We start from the raw sequence: 22,150 nt of genomic DNA, 5'->3' as shown, positions 1-22,150 counted from the left end.
CAGGGTTATATATTCAAAACAGTGTACTCACAGGTTTGAAGACAGGTTTGAAAATCCCGTGCACAAACTAACCATAATATTACCCTGAGTGTATCAAAATCGCTACCCGTGAGGTAGACAGAAAAAACACACACACAGTCCGTGAAATCACAGGCACGATATCCACAGTATAATACCAACACACGGCAAGTGTGTAAGTAGAAAAAATACAGTCACTGTTCAGTTATGATTCTGACCAAACTGCGGCAACCATCTGATCTAGATGCTAAACACTAATCATATCTTAATTAAATAGGTTCTCCTCAACATGGCTTAGCTCAGCTAGAGCACACACAAAAACTGTCGATATGTCCTTCACTTGAAAAAAGTAGCGGTGTACTTAATTCTCCGACTGGCGATCTCGACCAAACCAGTTCACTTCGTCATGTGACCTCTCGGGTCCAACTATCAGGACTGTAACCTCACTGCTAGCTTCGTGAAAGTCCCGTCGAACTTCAGCTAAACTGATCCATAGAAATAAGATATTCGGCGGCTTCTCAGATTATTCTTCTTCCCCAGCATCTGGCCGCAATCCTCTTCTTATGGACAGGTTACTGGACGCACTGTTAAAGTGCTTTGACGATTGCGTTTCCGAAAACACAAGTAAGGGCTGGAACCTTCTACTGCATTCTCTCCGGGGATTTTATCCTCCCGCGCGATTAACATCGAGACCTTTCTCTTCGATGGACAATCGTCAATTGTGCTGCTAAACTAGCTCCGATTCACGAAGTCAACTGTTCTCTGGTTTGTGAGCTGTGTTAACTCCGTGCAATACAATATCCACGTGTATCTGGTTGGCTTCTGTGTATCGTGGAGGGAACAAATGCTAACTCGGCATGACTCAGTTGTTAGCTGTTTGATTTCCTTCACAGTGGAGTACTCTAATTTTTCTGAAAAAGATAGAAACCTTGAAAGCATGGTTTTAAAATAAAAGGGGTCTTAAAAAGGAGGTTTCATTGTATGTTTGTCTCCCCACCATTCCATTTGCCTTCCCTACATAAGAAGTTATAAAACTAGCTTGACAGAATTAATTGTTAGTGTTCAGAAAGTCATATATATATTGAAGAACCTTTTAAATTTGTGTTATGAAAACATGTAATGTTTGTTATTTGCTTTGTATTTTCTAGTTGCAAACATGAACACTGAAATATGATGGATATCCTTTTGATCCCTCATACCAACGTACATGTCAAAACTCATTTGTGTTTTTTTGCATCACTTCAAACAGCGGACAACTTGCTCGTGAGACAAGGCACCACAGAAATTATCCTGGCCGACTTCGGAGCAGCCCAGCAAATCCCCCAAGACCACACCCCTCCCAATCGCCATCCAACCGGATCTCCCGCTCACTGGAGTCCGGAGAAAGCCGCCAGCGAAGGTCATGGCTTCCCCTCTGACCTTTGGGCGTGCGCGTGCGTCTTGATACACATGTTGAGTGGCAGTCCACCCTGGATCGTTCGCTATCCTGATGCTTCCATTCTGAATTTTATCGTAAGTTTTCTATTTTGGTGAGCTGGGATAAATGTTAGATGATGGTGAATAAAATCGGATGGATTAAATTTTCTTTGTTGTGCTCTGTTTGCTAGTTTTGTTCTTTCTCTTTTTCTTTCTTTTATTTTTCCTCTTTTCTCTCCTTTTCGTTTCTGCATGTAGGAGGACAAAGGTTAGGGAAAGAGACTGCATGAGAGTATGTGCTTAGAAGTATGTTTGTGCTTTGTATAACAAGTCCCCTGTGTGCTTTTGTAATGTTAATGGGTGGGAACTGTGTCTCCTGTTAAAGGAATGAGGTGTGCTTGATGTCACAGTTCAGTGGATACTGTAAGGTATCTTCTTGCATTGAAGAAAATCGTTTCATATCTGTGTGTCTGTAGTTCAATTTCATTTTTATTCTGGAAGAGTCTGTCTCTCTGTATAGGCATGTTGCTGTTGTTTCGTTTGGAGTTGTTGAACAATTTTTAGCATTTCTATCCACAAAAAAGTGGAATGTCACAAAGACTTGAAGGCCGTGTTACAAAAGCTGTAACAGGAATGAAAAATACAAACATTCTATGGAATTATTTTGCAGATCTGGTCGAAGCCTGCACCAGTGGAGGATGTCCCTGACAATGTCAAGCACAATATGCGTGACCTCATTTGCTGTTGTCTGGTGAAGGACAAGGCCATTCGACCCACAGCACAGCAGATTCTGTTACACCCTGCGTTTCAGCAACTAGGTAAAAACTGCTTGTAGACTTTTAAGTGGTATGATAGCAGGGTTCGTACAGGTCATGGAAAATCTGGAAAGACATGGAATTTGATTTTTAATTTTCCAGGCCTGGAAAGTCATGGAATTTCAATTCAAGTCATGGAAAGTCATGGAATTTAACAAAAATAAGAAAGAAAAAAATTTTAACCTTTAGCACGCCAGCTTTCTTTCGAGTTGTTTCTTGACAACAAAAAGTATGCAGAATTGGAACGAATTACCAAGGAAGATCTTCGCAATGAACTGTGTATCGCGGTGAAAACAATGACAGTTCGTCAAGTCACAGTGTCAGTGACGGTTACGAAACGGAATTTACGAAAGTGCAGATGGATACAAACAGTGGTTGGTCCAGTTTAGTGAAATGACAGGACCAGCAAACATTACCGATAATCTGACTGCGTAGCAAATGCTTGACTTGCTTGTCGAAGAGACACTGCGTAGAAACTGACTCAAATTCAGTGCAAAGCAAGCCAGTGTCAAAACTGGCAGTGACAAGACATAAAAAGCTTGCGTGTTCAGAAATGGCGACCTGTGGATCTAGTCATGGAAAATGTTATTGAGGCTCATGGAAAGTCATGGAAAAGTCATGGAATTTTGTTTCTAAAAACCAGTGGGGACCTTGTGATAGGATAGGGTCCAGTTCTGTTTTGAAAGGTAAATCTTTTTCAGAAATGGAAAAGGGTTTCTCTAAGAGAGTGGGGGGGGGGGGAGGGGGGTGGGGGTGGGTGGGCATGTGTGGCATAGTCCCAAATTAACCCCGTGGAAGTTACATCACATACTGAAAGGGGAGCGACTGTTTAAGATTCACTCAGTGGGACCATGCATGAACCTCGCATGGGGCTAAATCAGGCTATTGCCCTGTGTGTATGGTTGTGAGGACTTTGAGAGACCGGAAGGTATAGTGTCAAACCATTGATTATGTTGAACAGTGAACATTTTCTGTATTTCTTTATTTCTTTATTTTTGACTCTTTATTGAGGATTTAAAGATCTGTTTACTGGCATCTTAAGGCTGAGAAAAGTAGGAGTCAACCTGCATACCAATACTATTGCAACCTACATTTCCAGCAGTTTACTTACGTATGGAACGCATAATAATAAATAGTTTTGAGGACTTTCTTTGGCCACAGCTTACCAATTTCTTGAGTCTTGGGTTTTTAGGTACGAGGACTGTTGAAATAAATCCACATCAATAAATCTACAGAATCTATCTAAGTTCTCTGCTGTTTGGTACCATTATTCTTAGCTAAAAGACAGGTTTAATCACGAACAATTATTACCAGTTTGCCAGCAGGAAAAATTCCTTTAAGTTTTTTTTCCATTTCTTTTTTTAACAGACCAGTCTGGTTACTTCTTCTCAACTTTCGCCCAACCTGCGATGGCAACACAGGCTTCCGGCCCCGTTGTTACGGCAACCACAGCGTATCAGCCACACCAAGAGGCACATGAGCCGCAGCAGGCATCATGGGAAGAAGAAACCGCAGGCGGCAGCAGCCTTGAAGCGTCTATTACATCAGTAGAAATGCAAGCCCCACCCATGTCGGTAAATAGCACAACCTCGATCCACTCTCTGTCGGGCGTGAAAGTTGTGGAGGTACCTCGGGAGAAGAACACAAGTTGTGAGATTCGATCGGAACTGCAGTCTTTGCCTGCGTCATTTCCCACCGGGGGCGCTGACGAAAACAGAGGGGAAGCATCAGGAATAGTTGCATCTGAAGCAGACTCCACGTCCTTGAAGAAGAGACCCGAACGCAGGTCTGCTCCTGACATGTTGCACTCCTCTTCACCCCAGGGAAGCTCTTCGGGCCCCCAAGATCGCCGGAGAAGGGAAGGGGTGGTGGTGGTAACCTCGTCCGTTGAGATGACTGTGCTGGGCAGACAAAGAGGAGTGGAAAGCGCAATCACTATGCAGACAACCACCAGCACTGTCTCCAGTCTCACTGGTGTTCGAGACTCTCCTGTGGAACAGGATGATGTGGTGGTGCAGCGGAAATTTTCAACCCACAATTCTGCAGCAGCTCAGGCAAAAAGTAACCTGCCGCTCCGCTCGAAGTCAGCGGATGAGCTGATGCCGGAACCTCTGCCTGAGATGCCGTTGCCCGTCCTGACCCTGGCTTCGGAATTTACTACCAAAATGCAGCACATCACCTTGTCTGTGGGTCCCAGCAGTTGCCAATTTCTCTACACCACATCTCAGATGAGGAATTCGGGTCCCACCAGCCTCCCTGTTGGAAAAATGGATGCACTGTCTAGGGCGAAGGCACAGCAGAGTGTACCGACAGTATCAGCGCCCACTCTGCAAGTTCCACCTCCCTCCAGTTTCGGCAGCAGCAGAGGCAGCGAGACGTTGCCCAGCAACTCTCTTGGGGACAGAGAGAATCAGAGCAGTTTGTTATCGCATGGAGGTAGAAGTCTGGGCTCCTTTGGATCCTACGAAACAGAGATTACACCCACGAGGCTCGAGATGGGCGTCGACCAGGTGTCGGCTGCTGCTCCAACTCCTGAAGGAGCCCAGCCAGCTGCAGCTCAACCCGAACAGTTTGTGGGGGGCTACTGTGGCATGAGGGAGGAACCAGCATTTACCAGCACCAGAAGCTGGACCCCTACTCTGGTGGCGATTCCTCCGGAATTGCCAGGAAAGCTGATGAACATTCCTCCACCAGACGCATCCAGCGTTGAGCATAGCAGCTATCAGACTGCCTCTGCAGAACTTCCCATCACAATAACATCCCGTAACACAAGCGCTGCTTTCAGCACAGGCACTTCTTCACACTCCCACTCCACTAGCAAGGCCAACACAGGAGTAGCATCCAGGACACACACCATCAACCCTTTCCAAACCACCATCCCCACAACCGTCACTGATGCTAGCAACCCTTTTCAAGCTACAGTCACAAATACTCCAGTCTCCGGACAACATGCTCAAAACCAAGCCGTCTATCCGGTCCTGCCACCCCTCACTGCAGCAGACATCCAGTTACCCAGCCCTGTGCATGGCGGAAGACACTACCCCATGCTGTCCATGATAACGGAAGAGCGAGAGTCTTTGTTGCCGTCGACTCAAACGAGTGAGTCGATGGGGTCGAGCGATGACGACATGATTTCCAACTACATCCAGGATCAGTTTATGTCCTGTGCACAAGGAGGCCAGGACTCCTTTCTTCAGTCGCTGACAGACCAGGCAGGACACAGACCCAGGCTGGAGGTCTACCCTTCTCCCCCAGGCGCTGAGTCAACATCAGTGGATCAGCAGCACATGCCAAATTTTCACTTGCTTTCTCTGCAGTCGGATTCCAGCACTCTTCGGTCTATCAGAAACATGTTCACATCGGAAGAGATGCAGGCCGCGGTCCATGCTGCTGGTGGCATTACTGAGCGTTCTTCTCTTTGTACTGCTCCCTCCGCTCAACAAGGCTATAGTGCAGCTCAGCGAGGCATGGATGAGCCTGACCGAGCTCATGCAAGGCACGGTAGAGCAAGAGGCAGTGAGGCCGTACATGCTGAGGCAACAAACATCAGCGCCATTCAGCCCGGTAAAGCAGGAGGTCCCCTTGCGAGGGTCAACTCGGATGAAGATCGCATCTCCAGTGGAGACCTGTTTGGATCAGGTCCCGATAACAACAAGGACTTTCAGGAGGCCATCGCCTACAGACAGGAGCAGCAGCAAGCGCCGCCCCACCATCAACAACAACAGCTGCAGCATCAACAGCGAGCGTCCCTACGTATACATCAGTCATCATCAGCTCCTTCTCTACTAACGCAGCCAGCTCCCGCCCCTGAAGTGATATCTCCGCGCTCAGCCAGGAAGAACCCAAATCTTCGCCTTGACGTCTCGCATTACCAAACCTCCACCCCAACCAGACCAACCAACCGCGGTGAAGTTCAGCGAACGTCTCAGTCGTCTGCACCTCCGGACTCCGCTCACAACCAACAGACGCAGGGGAGTGATGACGCCTTCATGTTGAACACAGGTGTTTCACCGTTGACCGCCTCACCTTTGGTTGTCGTAGCCAGGCAGACGGAGGGGAGGCCAAGGTCACGGAACGAGTCTGGGTCATCAACGTCAACCCCTCGAAGCAGCACGTACGACAAACAGGAGCAGGAATGGAGTGAGTGTTTAAAGTGTTTTTCTTTGGTCTTGTGCTTGGTTTGTTCTTGTATACATGTATGTGTTAGTTGTGAGAGGTGTGTGTGCGTGAGAGAAAGACAGAGTTAGTGTGTGTTTTTGTATGTGTGTGTGAGAGACAGAGTGGATGTGTGAGTGTGTGGGAGAGCAAGAGAGTGAGTGTGTGTGTGTATTTGAGAGCAAGAGAGTGAGTGTGTGTGTATTTGAGAGAGAGGGTGTGTGTGTGTGTGTGTGTGTGTGTGTGTGTGTGTGTGTGTGTGTGTGTGTGTGTGTGTGTGTTTGTGTGTGTGTGTGTGTGTGTGTGTGTGTGTGTGTGTGTGTGTGTGTGTGTGTGTGTGTGTGTGTGTGTGTGTGAAAGTGAGAGGGAGAGAAAATCAGAATGAAAATGTGTGTGTGTGTGTGTGTGTGAGAGAGAAAGAGAGATTGCATTGTGTTTGTGCTTGATTGCTCCAATGTCTGATTTTAGAACAGATACAGTAAAAATGGGGTTGGATGAAGCAGGGGAAAATCTCACTTAATTAGATTGAATGAGAAAATTGCAAATTGTAAATTCATAACTTTGATATTATTGAATGAAGAGGAATATTTATGTCCTAAAGGCTATTCATTAATTTGGCCTCGGACAGGATTGGGGTAATATTATTATATTGCTGACAACATTTTATAATCAATTCCAGCCAACCTTCAGCTGCAGACGCCAGGTTTCGATATACTGCTGGCCCAGGATCCCATGATAGGGTCTGTCTCAGAACTGTCAGACGTCTCGTCTAATCACCATTTTTCTATGCTATATGACCAGGTGAGTTTGTGAAACTATTCAGTGATCACACAGACTATGAATAGAACTATCAAAAGTACAAATCCAGGCTCCCGAAAAAACTGGTCAATCTGTCAACACAAGCAGTCAGACCAGCTCAAATTCCATAGAACAACCTGTTCTGGATAGATAATTGTTTTGACTTTCTCTGTGTATGTAAGAGTTGCCGCGCCAATTTCTGTATATATTCTGAATTTTTATTGTCATATTTTTTTTTATTGGTACCTTGCGTTTTTGGAGGTTAATTTTGAGGGGTACCCTTATTGGAGCTGCAGTCACATGATCCCTGTCAAATAAATCTTTAATTCGAGAAGTGTGCAAGATAGCTAAGTTGAGTGCCTTTAATTGCATAGATTTTTGGAATGAAATGACATGGGAATGAATATTTTCATTTTGGTACGAAAATAGTCACAATAATATTTTGGCAAAGTTTACCGTAGATTTTTGTTGGTGCTACAGGTTTGACTTGAGATCAAGTTGTTAAGTCTGTGGCGTATTACATGTGAAATGAGAAGTAAAAGTATGCCTCCATTGTTTTTGACAATAACTGTAGGGCGATTCGTTCCCGGGGAGTTTGAGATAGGGGATTTGTGTGGATATTTTTGTTGTTATTGGAATTGGATTGTTTTTCGTTCATTCTGTATTTTCTTAGTAACCAATTCAAAGGGATTTTCAGAAATTGTAGTATATATTTGTGACAAAAATAGCAGCTAACCTATTCTGCATTATCTTATGTGTGTGCAATGTTTGTATAACAGCAAGGGGAGAGCACTTCAGACCAAGAGGAAAGCAGCATACTGGTCATGCTTCAAGAAGGGATCAGCGATGAGAATCTAAGTAAGGCCATGAAACTTCTGTACTTTGTGTGTGTGTGTGTGTGTGTGTGTGTGTGTGTGTGTGTGTGTGTGTTCTCTCCATTCAAATTAGTTTTTTCCTGTTCACCGTTTTTTCTCTTTATTTAACTACTAGCAATCAGGACGGGGCTTCACCCAGGGGGCAGCTGAGTACGAAGTCATTTGTTTAATTGCTATTGTCGAAATAAGATGTAAAAGAGAGAAAAAGTGAAAAGAAAAAGAAAGACGCAAAAAGTCAAAATAAAATTTTGGTATAGAATCTGTGGTTTACCTTGGATTTATCTGTGGATTTAATTACATATTCTTACTCCAATTCTTATGAATGCATTGACTTCAGTCCCACATGCTAGATGTCGAAAAAACCACTCAAATTACCTGCCCTTAGTAGGGTGGTAACCAAGCTAAAAGCGACGCCATAGCCGTTGCTATGGCCTGACCTTGCTCAGTTACCCATAACACCCTGCGCACCACGTGAGCGCCAGCATCCGTAATAATCATTCTCGACTTTCGACAACACACGGTGGACGTGTCTGAATTTCGCTCTCACTTTTGGCCTTCGCATGCCTGCTCGTCCGTGAGACTAGCCGGTTTCTTGTGGGTCTACCTGTCCGTCTACCTTTTGGTGAGATCTTTCCTGTTTATGTTTGGTATAAATGTTGATAGCTTTGTGTTGAACACGCACGCAGAAGTTTTTCGTTCTGGGTGACTGTTTTTCGCCGGTCTTAAAATGGCCGACAACAAAGCTAAACTTGGCGCGAGACTGGAAGGTGACAAGGCTCTTAGCCTGTTTACGAAAACTATACCTAAGAGTAGCCAAAGAACTTTGATTTGCCTATTATGCCGGTCGTAGATCCGTCAAACAGCACTTCTTTTAATGTTCCTATTCCTCCGAGGGCGGGTTCAGTTCTTTCACAGCTCGCTTCCCCTGTTGGGGTTTAATCAGCCTTTAGGCTCCTTATAGACTTTTTGTTGGATCGTCGTCGGTGCGACTGATGGGGGGGGGGGGGGGGGGGTGGCCGTGTGGCTATTCTTTCCCCTTTCTCTGCGTTAGAGAAATCAGTCAATGTCCTCCCTTTGGGGGGACTTAACGATGTTTTGTGTCTTTATTCTCAGCTGTTTCAGGCGCGATCGGTGGTTCCCGCCCTCCCGTTCGTCAGCTTCGCACTGTGGTCTAGTGCAAATGGCCTGTTCGGTTCAGCCCGTTTTTTGCCTCTGGTGGCTCTGGGCTGTTCTCGAGCACCCCCTCCTTTTAGGAGGGGGGGCCTGCTCCCTGCCTGCGTCTAACCACTCTGATTACCTCCGGTACTTCACAGTGTGTTACGCAGCCCCCCGCCAATGGGGGGGGATAGGGGGGGGCGCTCCTGCTTCGCACCGTCGTCTGGTGCAAATGGCCAGTTCGGTTCAGTCCTTTCTGCCACTGGTAGACTGGGTTGTTCGCGAGCACTCTCTCCTTTAGGAGAGGGGGCCTGCTCCCCGCCTGCTTTGGCCGCTCGGCTTGCTTTAAAACAGCACAGCTGGGTCGGTCATGCAGCCCCCTTACCGTGAGGAAGGGGGAGTGGGGGGGCACGGTAAGTCACGGCCTGGGCTTGTCCCACTCTGCCCTTTGCGGGCAGGGGGCTGTGTTAGCTTCCCACCCTTTCCCGCCCCCCGGGCGCGTTCGGGTGGGGGGGGGTATCAGTGACTCACTCTTTCCCGCTCACCGGGCAGGATCGGGTGGGGGCTGGAGCAGCGTTCCACCCTTTCCCTCCCTCTGGGTTGGACTGGGTGGGCGCTGTTGGACTGTCTGTACAGTCTGTGCCTCTATTGTCCTGGCCCGACAATCGTTCTCCTCCCCTATCGGGGTGGGTGGGCGGTGGGCTATAGGACTACGGCAGGTGGACGGATGGGGGTCGGCCGTTTTTCGGTTCGTCTCTCTCCTTCCCTCTTACTGCTGTGACGAGCCACCCCCCGCCCCATATGGGGCATGGCGTGGCTCAGGCCTTTCTACACAGTGGGGGTGCTATGTACGGCTTTCCAGGCTACGTTACATACTCCTTCTCTGCTCTATTTGGGGCAGGTGGCAGGGAAACAATGAGCTTGACTCTTTTGTTCTCGGCAGGGTGTCTCGCACAGTGGTCGGGGAACAATGAGCTTTGCTCCGTTTTGTTCTCTGCACGGGCTGTGCCGGCTGTCTACCTGTGAGCGGTCGCTCTGGCAGGCGGAGACAGAACATACTCTTTCTCTCCAGTCTCCCATTCTTTGTATTCACAATGGTTTGCGGGGACTCGGCTATAGTATCGCCTGGCCAGTGGTCATTGTCCTTAGCCAGCATAGGTCACCCCCCCCCCCCCCCCCTCCTAGGGGTGGGTGAGTGATAGGGCTACTTGACTTCGGCAGGTGGACGAGTGAGGATCGGCCGTTTACGGCCGTTTCTCTATTTCAGTCTTTCCCCCCTCTAGGGGTTACAGCTTTGCTGGACCACCCCCCTCCCCACTTGGGGTGAGTTGCGGTTCAAACCAGGTAGTCTGGTTCTTAGCACTGGGATGCTTCTCTCGCACAGCGGGTGGGGTAAGACGCGCCGGGCCCGGCTTTGTCTTGTTTCCCCACTCTCTCTCCTTGGCAGGGAGCTGTGCCAGTTACCAACCCCTCTTCCCCCCACCTCTTGTTCAGGTGGGCGGTTTGGGTTGGCAGTCAGAGACTGATCACGCTTTTCATTCACACTCTTGGCGGTGTTATCGGCAGGAGTGTTTAGTGCGCGACCTCCCCTGTCTCCCCTCCTTTTGTGTTTTTACACAACTGGTGGTGAGGATTCGGACTCCTTGTTTGAGGAGGGGGAGTGTATAGGGCTGCCTACTGGTTGTAGGCTTCCCATACATAGAGCGGCTGCTGTTGCAGTTTACTTTGTCCCGGATAGGTTGGGGGTGTCTCTCTTCCTTCCTCTTCCGGGATGGCTTTGGGTTTTCACAGGCTTTCTCGCAATTGTTTCTTTTGCTGAGTCTCCGGTGATTGCCTACCACATGCCACACTTTTTGGCTTGATCCGCACCTTAGGATAGTGGTCTTCAGCCTACACCTTTCCCGCTGCTTCATACGCAGGGAACTGCTGGCTTCGGGGTTTCAGGCTGCTTCGTCCTCACTTTTAGTGCGGAAGAAGATAGCAGGGAATTTTCAGGCTCAGGGTCTGATCCGGACTTTTTTATTGCCAGGGGCTAGTTTCCTGGCTTCGCTTACAGACCACAGGGAACATGGGGTTTTCATGATGTTACTCCTCCCTCTCCTCTCTGGAGGAGCTAGGATGGCATGGTTTAGAGTTTTCTGTTTTGGCTGAGACTCTCTTCTGTGCTTTCTTATAGGCAATCTTATCCTCCCTGAACGCTCTTTTGGGTTAGGGAGGATGCCTTGGATAAGGATTTAGCCAGGCTGCTGGCAGCTTGGGCTAGGGTCGTCACCGAGCGGAGGAGTTTCTCGGTGACGTTTTAGGCCCTCACTGTTTTTGCTTGGTGTGATCTCCTTCTTTTACAAGGGGTTTGATTTCACGCCGGTTGCAGGAAGCAAGGGTCAGGCTTTTTCTGGGGTTGTTAAAACCTACTTAATAGCTGGAATCTTTCCCTTCCTTATTGGACCGCTGGCAGCGCGTTTATGCGCTCCCGGTTACAAAGGGGTGTTTTGGTTCAGTGTCCACTGTGTTCCGTTTGAGGTACTCTCTGCTCCAGGCTAAAAATAACCGGCAGTACCACTCTCCTCCTGCCTATTTACCCTTTCCTTCCCCATTTCCCTCCAACCCCTTCCGCCCACAGTGGCGCCTGAAATAGGGCCAGACCTGCACTCTTCTTTGTCTGCAGCTAGCGTGCGTGGGCCCTCTAGCTCTCTGTTATGCTGTGTTGATAAGGATGCCGCGAGCAGAGAGATAGCAGTCGTTCTGAGTGTGTGATGGTGGCCCTTGCCTTTCGGAACTGATGTTTTTAGTGTGTTTAGTTGTATTTATTGCAATGCATGCCACAATTCACAAGACAGAAGAAAGGATACATGAGAGAATTAGAAAAAGTGTGTCCCCCCCCCCCCCCCCCCCCCAAGTATATAATTATGCGACTCTTTGCACTCTGAAAAAAAATGTGCATGCTGCATTTAATGAAACACCTTGAAACAACGCAGTAAACAAAACATCCTAAATGTGCCACAATAAAAGAACACAAAATAATGAAAGATAAAGACAAAGGTAATCCCCAAGTACATAATACATATATACAACACTTTACGAAATATATACAAACAGTAGAGTATATACAGTCGTATATTTACATACATATTATGCCAAGGACTACTAGTAGAAGTCATTGATGGTGCGCATGTAAAATTTGTTTTGCGTTTATATAAGTATATAATTCAAAATAGTGTAGATAATGTCAGTAACATATAAGAAAGAAAACTGTTCATGTTACAGTGTTAGCTGCATGTGAATAAAACAAAAAAGCTTACCTCACGGCCCTCCTATACAAGTCTCACAAACTTGTATATATAATATACCACAGGAGAAAAAAAAACGTAGCTCGCGCGCGCTCACCCAAATCCGCGCGAAGTGCCACATGATATTATACCCCGACAACACATAGGCGGATAATACATGTATGTCAATAGTATGAAACAAAACATGCCACAATTTTCAAGACAGAAGAAAGGGTAAATGAGAGAATTAGAAAAAGTGTTTGCTCCTCAAGTATATAATTATGCCACTCTTTACACTCTGAAAAACATGTGCATGTTGCATTTAAAGAAACAGGAACGGCACAGTATGTAAGACGGCAGAAGACAACACAGTAAACAAAACATCCTAAATGTGCCACAAAAAAAGAACACTAATTAATGTCGTATTTAAAAACATATTATAGGCATGCGTATGGTGCGCATGTGAAATTTGTTTTGCGTTTATATAATTCAAAATAGTGCAATTAATGCCTGTAATATAAAAGAAAGAAAAAACGGTCTTTCAATACATGTTCATGCAAATTGTTAGCTGCATGTGAAGAAAACAAAAAGCCTACCTGATGTCTCCTCCTACATCAGTAATCCAATAGCAGCACACAAGTCGATTTGAAAGTTTTTCAACACAGTTTTTCACTCGTATTGTTCTCACAAACTTGTATATATACCACAGGAAACAAAACTCGTCGATCCGACGACAATTTAAAAACAGAAAAGATGAAATGCACTAGAGTCGAGTGCCTGTTCCAAACCGTGCATGCATTGATGAGGCGCGTGGATTAACGAAACAAAATTGCTCCAAAGTCAAGTACACAAACATCCCACGCACTTATTCTCACTCTATGACACAGTTTAGACTAAGTACTTACTGACGGCAACATCAGAAACACAGTCGGTCGTTGGTATAAACATTGAGCGTGGTTACAAAGTGGTATACAATGCGCACATTCTGCTTCTTGGAAGTACAAACAAAGAACGACCTGCCGGTAGAGTCGATAGCAGTCTTACTTCAAAATCGAACAAACCGAATCATCCACTGACCTCTAGTTTGCACATACACAAAGCCTGAATATCAGAGTAACAATATACACAAGATGACGGTAATCCAACCTTCAAGTCACGGAAACCATTCGATTTAATACGAAGAAATACGATTTTTTTCACACCGGAAAACACAGCTGTACACAGTTCAAGACTGCCTTTGTGCTCTGAGATTTCGGCGGGAGAGGTAAAGAGGTCACAGGCTCACAGCGCGCGCTGCGTCGGCTATAAAATTAGCCCTCCAGTTCCAAGCACAGTTGTGCTGAAATAGCAGAAAGGGCGACCGGATGAAATAGTGTGTGTCTCCTCCCTCTCTGCGGGAGGTGGGTCGGCATGGGCTAGAGCCTTCAGCTTTGGCTGAGATTTTCCTCTGTGCTCTCACATGAGCTTTCCTTTTGCGTTTCTGCACACAGGAAAGGGCTCGGTTTCTGGAGGGTGTTGGTCTCTGGACTATCTCGGGGGCTGGTTGAGCTTTTTCAAGGTCAATCAGCTTGTCAGCTGCACTTTCTTTTGGTGTTGAACCAGGCTTTTTGCCTGGTGCTCTCAGTAACCAGGCAAAATTCCGAGCTGTCCTTATCCCAGGTTTTTACCTAGGCATGCTGTTCGGCTTTGTCTCTTGGAGGGTTTGTCCTTCACACAAGAGAGAATAGGGAGGCTTTAAGCTCTTTTCACTGCCAGACTGGCACGAGAGCAGGCCTCTGCGGGGTCGTTAGACCCGATCTTCGGTCGGACGGTATCGATAGCTATGCTGGCCCTCCTTTCCTCAAGTTTTTTGGGGCGTTCGGCCTCACAGGCTGGGACATGAGGGCCTCCTCCAGAGTGGCTTCCTCCACGCGGGAAGGTGGCTGGAATCCTTTTGGATCGCTCAGGGTTTTTGAGTCACTTGAGAAAAAGTGACTCTATGTAATCGGTCAGTGTTAGTCTGTCCGTCCGGCCGGCCGGCCGTCCGTAGACACCACCTTAACGTTGGACTTTTCTCGGAAACTATCAAAGCGATCCGGCTCATATTTTGTTTAGTCGTGACCTCCAATGACCTCTACACTTTAACGATGGTTTCGTTGACCTTTGACCTTTTTCAAGGTCACAGGTCAGCGTCAAAGGAAAAATTAGACATTTTATATCTTTGACAAAGTTCATCGGATGTGATTGAAACTTTGTAGGATTATTCTTTACATCAAAGTATTTACATCTGTAGCCTTTTACGAACGTTATCAGAAAAACAAGGGAGATAACTAGCCTTTTCTGTTCGGCAACACACAACTTAACGTTGGGCTTTTCTCGGAAACTATAAAAGTGACCGGGCTCAAATTTTATGTGAACGTGACTCCCAGTGACCTCTACACTTTGACGTCTGCTTTGGTGACCTTTGACCTTTTTCAAGGTCACAGGTATGTCTTGAAGGAAAAAAATTGAAATATCATATCTCTGAAACTATTCATCGGATTTGATTCAAACTTTATAGGATTATTCTTTACATCAAATTATTTACATCTGTATTGTGTTGTGAATAGCAATTTCTTCCTGTCCATCTGATGCCTCATATAATATTCAGAACTGCGAAAGTGACTCGATCGAGCGTTTGCTCTTCTTGTTTTCCCTAGCTTTGTTCCCCCCCGGACTTAGACTGCTTTATGGATGCGTTTTCGTCTGGATGGGGCCTGCACTGGCAATTGCAGTCTTGAGGCTGTGATGTAGACGCAACTCCTTGGGCTTCTCTTTTGCCTGGGGTTAGGAGCAGTAGCTCTAAGTCTACTAGCCTTTCTTTTTGGCTATTTACAGGCATGTCCTGTTGCATTCGGGCAATTCTTCTGTTGCTTCTTATGTGAACTAGCTGGGAGGAGCAAGTTCTCACTCCCTGTCAGACAGAGTATAAGGGATTCTGATTGGGGTTTCACACTAAATCATTTTCTCAGGGGAATATCTCCCCGGCCAGCTCTGCGATCTGGCCGACTCGCTCAACAGGTCCTCTCAGGGCTTGCACAGGGGTTGGCCCATCTGCTTACGGGTCTGGAGGCGTGCTGTTTGTGTTTTAGATCATGGGTTCTGACTCTGGTCTTTGGGCATGAAGCATATATTTCCTCCACTTTATCTGTGTATGCTCCTTTTTGGCCTCCTTGGCCAATTGGGGATATAGAGCGGGGGTGCAACTCCTTAGCGCCCCTCTCTCAAGCCAGGTGGTTTTTCACCTCTGTTTCATTTTTTGGCTTTGGGCAGCTGGGCCTCTTCTTTGAGGTTCCGGCGTCTCGGCTATCTCAGCTGTTTTGGGACAAATAGGCCTCTCTTCTGTTGTTCATGGCGCTCTGGTGGGCATGATCAAAGGACCTTGTTTTACGAGGTTTAGAGGCTCCCCCTTGTTTAGCGCGTTGGACTTTGTTCTACTTACTCTGGGCCTCAGCCCTGTAGGGCAGTGAGGCGCATGCGTTTTTGGGGTTTGCCAGAGGATGTAGCCTTAGGGCTTTTGGTTCCGTTTGTTCACGGTTTTTGGCCAGGTTTTGGGGTTCAGAAACCTGGTCAATCTCCTCTGGTGTTTGATTCCCTCCTCTCGGGAGGATTCTCGCTCAGGGAGATTTGGATTTTCTAACTGTCTGGTTAGACTTTTTAAATCCCTTTTTGACTTTACGGTCTTTTGGAACCACGAGCTTTAGCTCAGGTTCTTGTTTCTTTACAATGGGGTGAAAGAGACATCTTTTATTGGTCTCTCTCTAGAGGCTCTGCTACATTCATAGGACAGTCCTATGAGTGGTGCGTTTTGAACAGGGTGGGGGGGGCGTTCAGTCCTCCCTCTATTCCTCTTCAGGCGTTAGGGAGTCCAGAGTCTGGTGTTCTTCTCTGGCTGGTGGTGTTCCTCTCGCCTATGCGAAGTTTGCCAACAGCTCGGGTACAGATTTTGTGCTTCCTTTATTGCCGTGTTGCGTTCTGGTCGCTTAGGCGAAGCTTTGCAAACGGCTTACTGGAGGTCAGACGATGTGTTCATCGGTTTCTATCTTCGGGATATCTCCTGCACGTGGCTAGACGGCTCCAGTTCATTGCTGGCTTTAGTTGCTGCAGGGCAGGTTCTTACAAGGACATAAGTAGGTTCCCTCCACCTTTAGGAGGAATCTGCATTCATAAGAATTGGAGTAAGAATATGTAATTAAATGGAAAATTTTTAATTAAATTTTCATTTAATTAATATACTTACCCAATTCTTATAGTTAATACCCTCCCATCCATCCCCGCTGTCTTATATCCTTGGGGTGTTTTAATAGTCTCGAATGATTATTACGGATGCTGGCGCTCACGTGGTGCGCAGGGTGTTATGGGTAACTGAGCAAGGTCAGGCCATAGCAACGGCTATGGCGTCGCTTTTAGCTTGGTTACCACCCTACTAAGGGCAGGTAATTTGAGTGGTTTTTTCGCCATCTAGCATGTGGGACTGAAGTCAATGCATTCATAAGAATTGGGTAAGTATATTAATTAAATGAAAATTTAATTAAAAATTTTCCAATTAATGTGCACATGCACAGTATCTTGTTCGTACCTCTTGCAACTACTGAGTTTTGGCAACCACAGACAGACAGACAGATCTAAACACTAAAATATTCATTCTAATATCTAGATTTTTTTGTTCTCACGAATGAATTTTTCTTCTTCACCAGACCAACCGTTACTCTTAGCTGTTGCTTTTCCTTTTAGTTTCTTTCTTTCTTTGTTTTGTTGTGGGGATGTTTTGTGTTGTTTTAGTTGGTGGGTGGTCTTGTTTGCTGTTTTGTTTGTTTTTGGTGAGGTTTTGTTTGGACCTAATTTGTGCAGCATGCTGATGTTGATTCGCTTTCCTGTAAATTGGTGTGTATATTTGTTGTTCAGAAGGTAAGCCCCTGATCTTCACCAATCCCGAAGGACAACACCTCTTCACCATGCGCATCTCTGGAGGCAACAAAGCTTGGAAAGAACTGGCCAACACCTTTCGTGCACAGGTGGGTGTATTTTTATTCCTGTAGTAAATGCATGGTACAACTCGCTTGCTTTAGTCAGTTTAGTGTATAGTCAGGGTTCGTACAGGTCTTGGAAAACCTGGAAAGTCATGGAATTTGATTTTTAATTTTCCAGGCCTGGAAAGTCATGGAATTTCAATTCAAGTCATGGAAAGTCATGGAATTTAACGAAAATAAGAAAGAAAGACAAATTAACCTTTAGCACGCCAGCGGCGATTTTCGTTGCCCAGCCATTCCCCCCCCCGGCCCCCCATTGCCAGCCAGCAGCGATTTGCGTCGCCAGCACAAGGCTTGTTCGTATGACCAACTTCTCGTTCGTATTTGCATACGAGAATAACGGTATTTTTAACGGCACTTGAGCCAAAGCGAGGCTCACTTCCTTCCGTTATCTCGTCGTGTCGTCTGCGCTGCATTTGAGTCGGTTTCGTCGAAGTTTTCTGCTTTTGTTTTTGCATCGATAAAGTACTTTAGCGCTTCGACAAGCAAGATGGAGGATGATGAGTTTGAAACTTTCTTTCGAGTTGTTTCTTGACAACAAAAAGTATGCGGAATTGGAACAAATTACCGAGGAAGATCTTCGCAATGAACTGTGTATCGCGGTGAAAAAAATGACAGTTCGTCAAGTCACAGTGACGGTTACGAAACGGAATTTACGAAAGTGCAGATGGATACAAACAGTGGCTGGTCCAGTTTAATGAAATGACAGGACCAGCAAACATTACCGATAATCTGACTGCGTAGCAAATGCTTGACTTGCTTGTCGAAGAGACACTGCGTAGAAACTGACTCAAATTCAGTGCAAAGCAAGCCAGTGTCAAAACTGGCAATGACAAGACGTAAAAAGTTTGCGTGTTCGGAAATAGCGACCTGTGGATCTTAGAGTCATGGAAAATGTTATTGAGGCTCATGGAAAGTCATGGAAAAGTCATGGAATTTTGTTTCTAAAAACCAGTGGGGACCCTGTACAGTGGAACCGGCCCCTTTAAGACCTTCACAAGTCTGACCAAAGCAGGTCTTAAAATGGAGGGAGTCTTAAAATGGAGGGAGTCTTAAAATGGAGGGAGTCTTTAAATGGAGGGAGTCTTAAAAAAATGGAGGGAGTCTTAAGTCTTAAAAAAATGGAGGGAGTCTTAAAATGGAGGGAGTCTTAAAATACCCCCCGCGGGTTAGGGGGAAGAATTTACCCGATGCTCCCCAGCATGTCGTAAGAGGCGACTAGCGGATTCTGTTTCTCTTTTTACCCTTGTTAAGTGTTTCTTGTATAGAATATAGTCAATTTTTGTAAAGATTTTAGTCAAGCAGTATGTAAGAAATGTTAAGTCCTTTGTACTGGAAACTTGCATTCTCCCAGTAAGGTCATACATTGTACTACGTTGCAAGCCCCTGGAGCAAATTTTTGATTAGTGCTTTTGTGAACAAGAAACAATTGACAAGTGGCTCTATCCCATCTCCCTCCCCCCCCCCCCCCCCCCCTTTCCCCGTCGCGATATAACCTTCGTGGTTGAAAACGACGTTAAACACCAAATAAAGAAAGTGAGTGTTAAAATGGCGGTACTTTTACACAGGTTATGAATAGAAAGTCTAAGAAAACCGGGTCTTTTTGGGGAGGGAGTCTAATAAATTGGGGGCTTAAAAGGGAGGTTCCACTGTTCTAACAGAACACCATGCTCAAAGCCGATGTGTTCAGTGTCTGCACATGCTGGCTTTGTGTTCTGATACTGTTTAAGTTGAATTTTCTGGGGACACTGCCCATTAGACCTTTTTAGGGTTACTGCTCCTCGATCCTGTCAGCCTGGGCCCTTTGGATATTCTCGTTTTCATTGAAAGAATGAAAACATATCTTTCACAGTGTGTAATGCCTGGTATGAAATGTACTAAACTACAGTGGAACCTCGGTTTTAAAACTCCAAGGTTTAAAACTCTCCCCCTTTGGTTCGCCATAACTCTCACTTCCTCTTGTAGCACATGTCGTATGCATTTAGAGTGCTTACATTCTTTTGGTTCGCACATCTCTCCCTTTTTAACTTTTGAGACCTTGGGAATCCATTCAGTCTATTGGATTTCTATGTATGCTGTGTTACGGCTTTGTATTGAATTTCTTTTTACGGTCTGTTACAGCTTTACCAGGCAGGGTTTCGTCATTTCCTACTTAAACATGACGATGGCAAGACACTTGTTGACTGCTTCTCAACCTTCGACCCCACTACCATCACCAGTGTCAAGGTCTTTGAGCTTGCCGAAGAAAACGACATCTCCAGTGTGTGTTGGTGCGCTGACCATCTTGTGTACTGAGAGGAAAAATGGCTTCATTTTTGCTCATTTTTTTACATTTAGTCAAGTTTTGACTAAATGTTTTAACATAGAGGGGGAATCGAGACGAGGGTCGTGGTGTATGTGTGTGTGTGTGTGTGTGTGTGTGTGTCTGTGTCTGTGTGTGTGTGTAGAGCGATTCAGACTAAACTACTGGACCGATCTTTATGAAATTTGACATGAGAGTTCCTGGGAATGATATCCCCGGACGTTTTTTTCTTTTTTTCGATAAATGTCTTTGATGACGTCATATCCGGCTTTTTGTAAAAGTTGAGGCGGCACTGTCACACCCTCATTTTTCAATCAAATTGATTGAAATTTTGGCCAAGCAATCTTCGACGAAGGCCGGACTTCGGTATTGCATTTCAGCTTGGTGGCTTAAAAATTAATTAATGACTTTGGTCATTAAAAATCTGAAAATTGTAAAAAAAAGAAACAATTTATAAAACGATCCAAATTTACGTTCATCTTATTCTTCATCATTTTCTGATTCCAAAAATATATAAATATGTTATATTTGGATTAAAAACAAGCTCTGAAAATTAAAAAAATTACAAATTATGATCAAAATTAAATTTTTGAAATCAATTTAAAAACACTTCCATCTTATTCTTTGTCGGTTCCTGATTCCAAAAACATATAGATATGATATGTTTGGATTAAAAACACGCTCAGAAAGTTAAAACGAAGAGAGGTACAGGAAAGCGTGCTATGAAGCACAGCGCAACCGCTACAGGCGCCAAACAGGCTCGCCACTTTCACTGCCTTTTGCACTAGCGGCGGACTACGTTCAATTTCATTCTGTGAGTTCCACAGCTTGACTAAATGTAGTAATTTCGCCTTACGCGACTTGTTTTCTTCTTCTCTTCTTTGTCCTTTTGCGTTGGTTGTGATATTTGCTTTGCCGGACTTTTTTAAGTTTCAGATTTGCAGATGTTCAATTTTTTCTGCACATATGTACACTTGCACCCAGATTCAAGCTTTTCTAGTGCAAAGATATAATAAGAATAAGAATAAGAATAAAAATACTTTATTATCTCATAGAGAAATTCAGGCGTGGTACATAACAATAATACAAACAGGACATTGTTTTTACATCAGACATATAGCACTATATATATAACAGGGCAGGTTATAAACACACCTCCCACATACCTCTCTGGCCATTCCTTGCATTGTGCTTACGCATTCAGTGCATACTTGCAGTCACTAGCACATGCATCCATGTATGCATTGTTGAACACACAGAGAAATTCAAACTCTTACTGGGGGGAATCCTGGCATGCACATACAGGCATGCTCTTGGAATAGTACACCTATTTGGTTATGCAACAAGTGCATCTGTTAATTTTTCATCACTGTTACACTTTAGCTTGAACACCTTGTATAGTGTGAGTATTTTTTCTGACAGTTACTAACTTTTGTAAATTGGTTTTGCTTTCTTTAACTTGCGTCATGTCAGAGCTTTTTAAAGGACAGTTTTGCAGGATGAATTTCTTTACATAAAATGTATGTTTAGAGGATTCATCTGGAGATGTCAAATATTTGGAGATGACAAAGAAACATGTTTGATAAGATTTGTGTGTGTAGATGTGACGTACACATGTTGGCTACCTGTGATTTGCATGCACCATTTTTCCTGCCATAATTTGGGGCAAGTGCTAATATGAATTATAGCAATGTGGATTGCCTTGTATTTGCTCAAGGAGAGTTATGAGAACCAAATGATGTTGCTAGAAAAGGGTGTTGCCAAATTAATGATGATAAAGTTTTGTCAGACTTTTGCTTAATTTGATACACATGAATGTGAATGAAAAGATGTGAATGAAAAGTTGTGATGCAGATGAAGAAAGTCGACAACACATTTTGACATTTTCTCATGTGTCAGACTTTTAGTTCGCTTTGTTGAATTAGTTATTCTTCTCTATGCTTTTGCTACATTTTAAAAGTATATCATGTACTTGAACTTTTAATCAGAACTACATTTTAAAGATTGTTTTGTTAATACTAAAGAACTTAAGAATTGACATCATGTGATTGCTTTTGCTCCTAGAGAATATTGACAGTACAGTACATAATTATAGTAAGTTTGCGGTAAGATTTTTACATTTCTGATCATGGTCATTATATTTGTCTTTGTACTTGGAGAATATTGAAAGTGGCTTGAAACAGTATTCTTCTCTGTAATTGTATTTAGATTTCAGATAATGTATTTCGTCGTCGTCACGGAATGTTGACGTAAGTCAATTCTTGGCGATTTTGATGTTTTTGTGCTTCAGACTAAGTAATTT

At 44.9% G+C, this 22,150-nt stretch overlaps 1 protein-coding gene across 1 annotated transcript; it reads left to right on the top strand.

The window, feature by feature from the left end:
- Window positions 1-1,267: 1,267 nt before the first annotated feature.
- Window positions 1,268-22,141, top strand: LOC138957905 (uncharacterized; the record flags this gene model as incomplete). The annotated part of the gene is made up of 7 exons (XM_070328943.1): window positions 1,268-1,530; window positions 2,105-2,252; window positions 3,618-6,389; window positions 7,084-7,205; window positions 7,982-8,060; window positions 17,422-17,531; window positions 19,668-22,141. Coding segments are annotated over 7 exons (3,668 nt in total), but the record flags the coding sequence as incomplete, so codon positions are not given.
- Between the last annotated feature and the right edge of the window lie 9 nt (window positions 22,142-22,150).

The sequence above is a fragment of the Littorina saxatilis genome, unplaced genomic scaffold (genome assembly GCF_037325665.1).
Source record: "Littorina saxatilis isolate snail1 unplaced genomic scaffold, US_GU_Lsax_2.0 scaffold_338, whole genome shotgun sequence".
NCBI classification, from domain to species: domain Eukaryota; kingdom Metazoa; phylum Mollusca; class Gastropoda; order Littorinimorpha; family Littorinidae; genus Littorina; species Littorina saxatilis.
The sequence above is the reverse complement of the archived record's forward strand: the minus strand, read 5'-3'. Positions and strand labels throughout refer to the sequence as shown.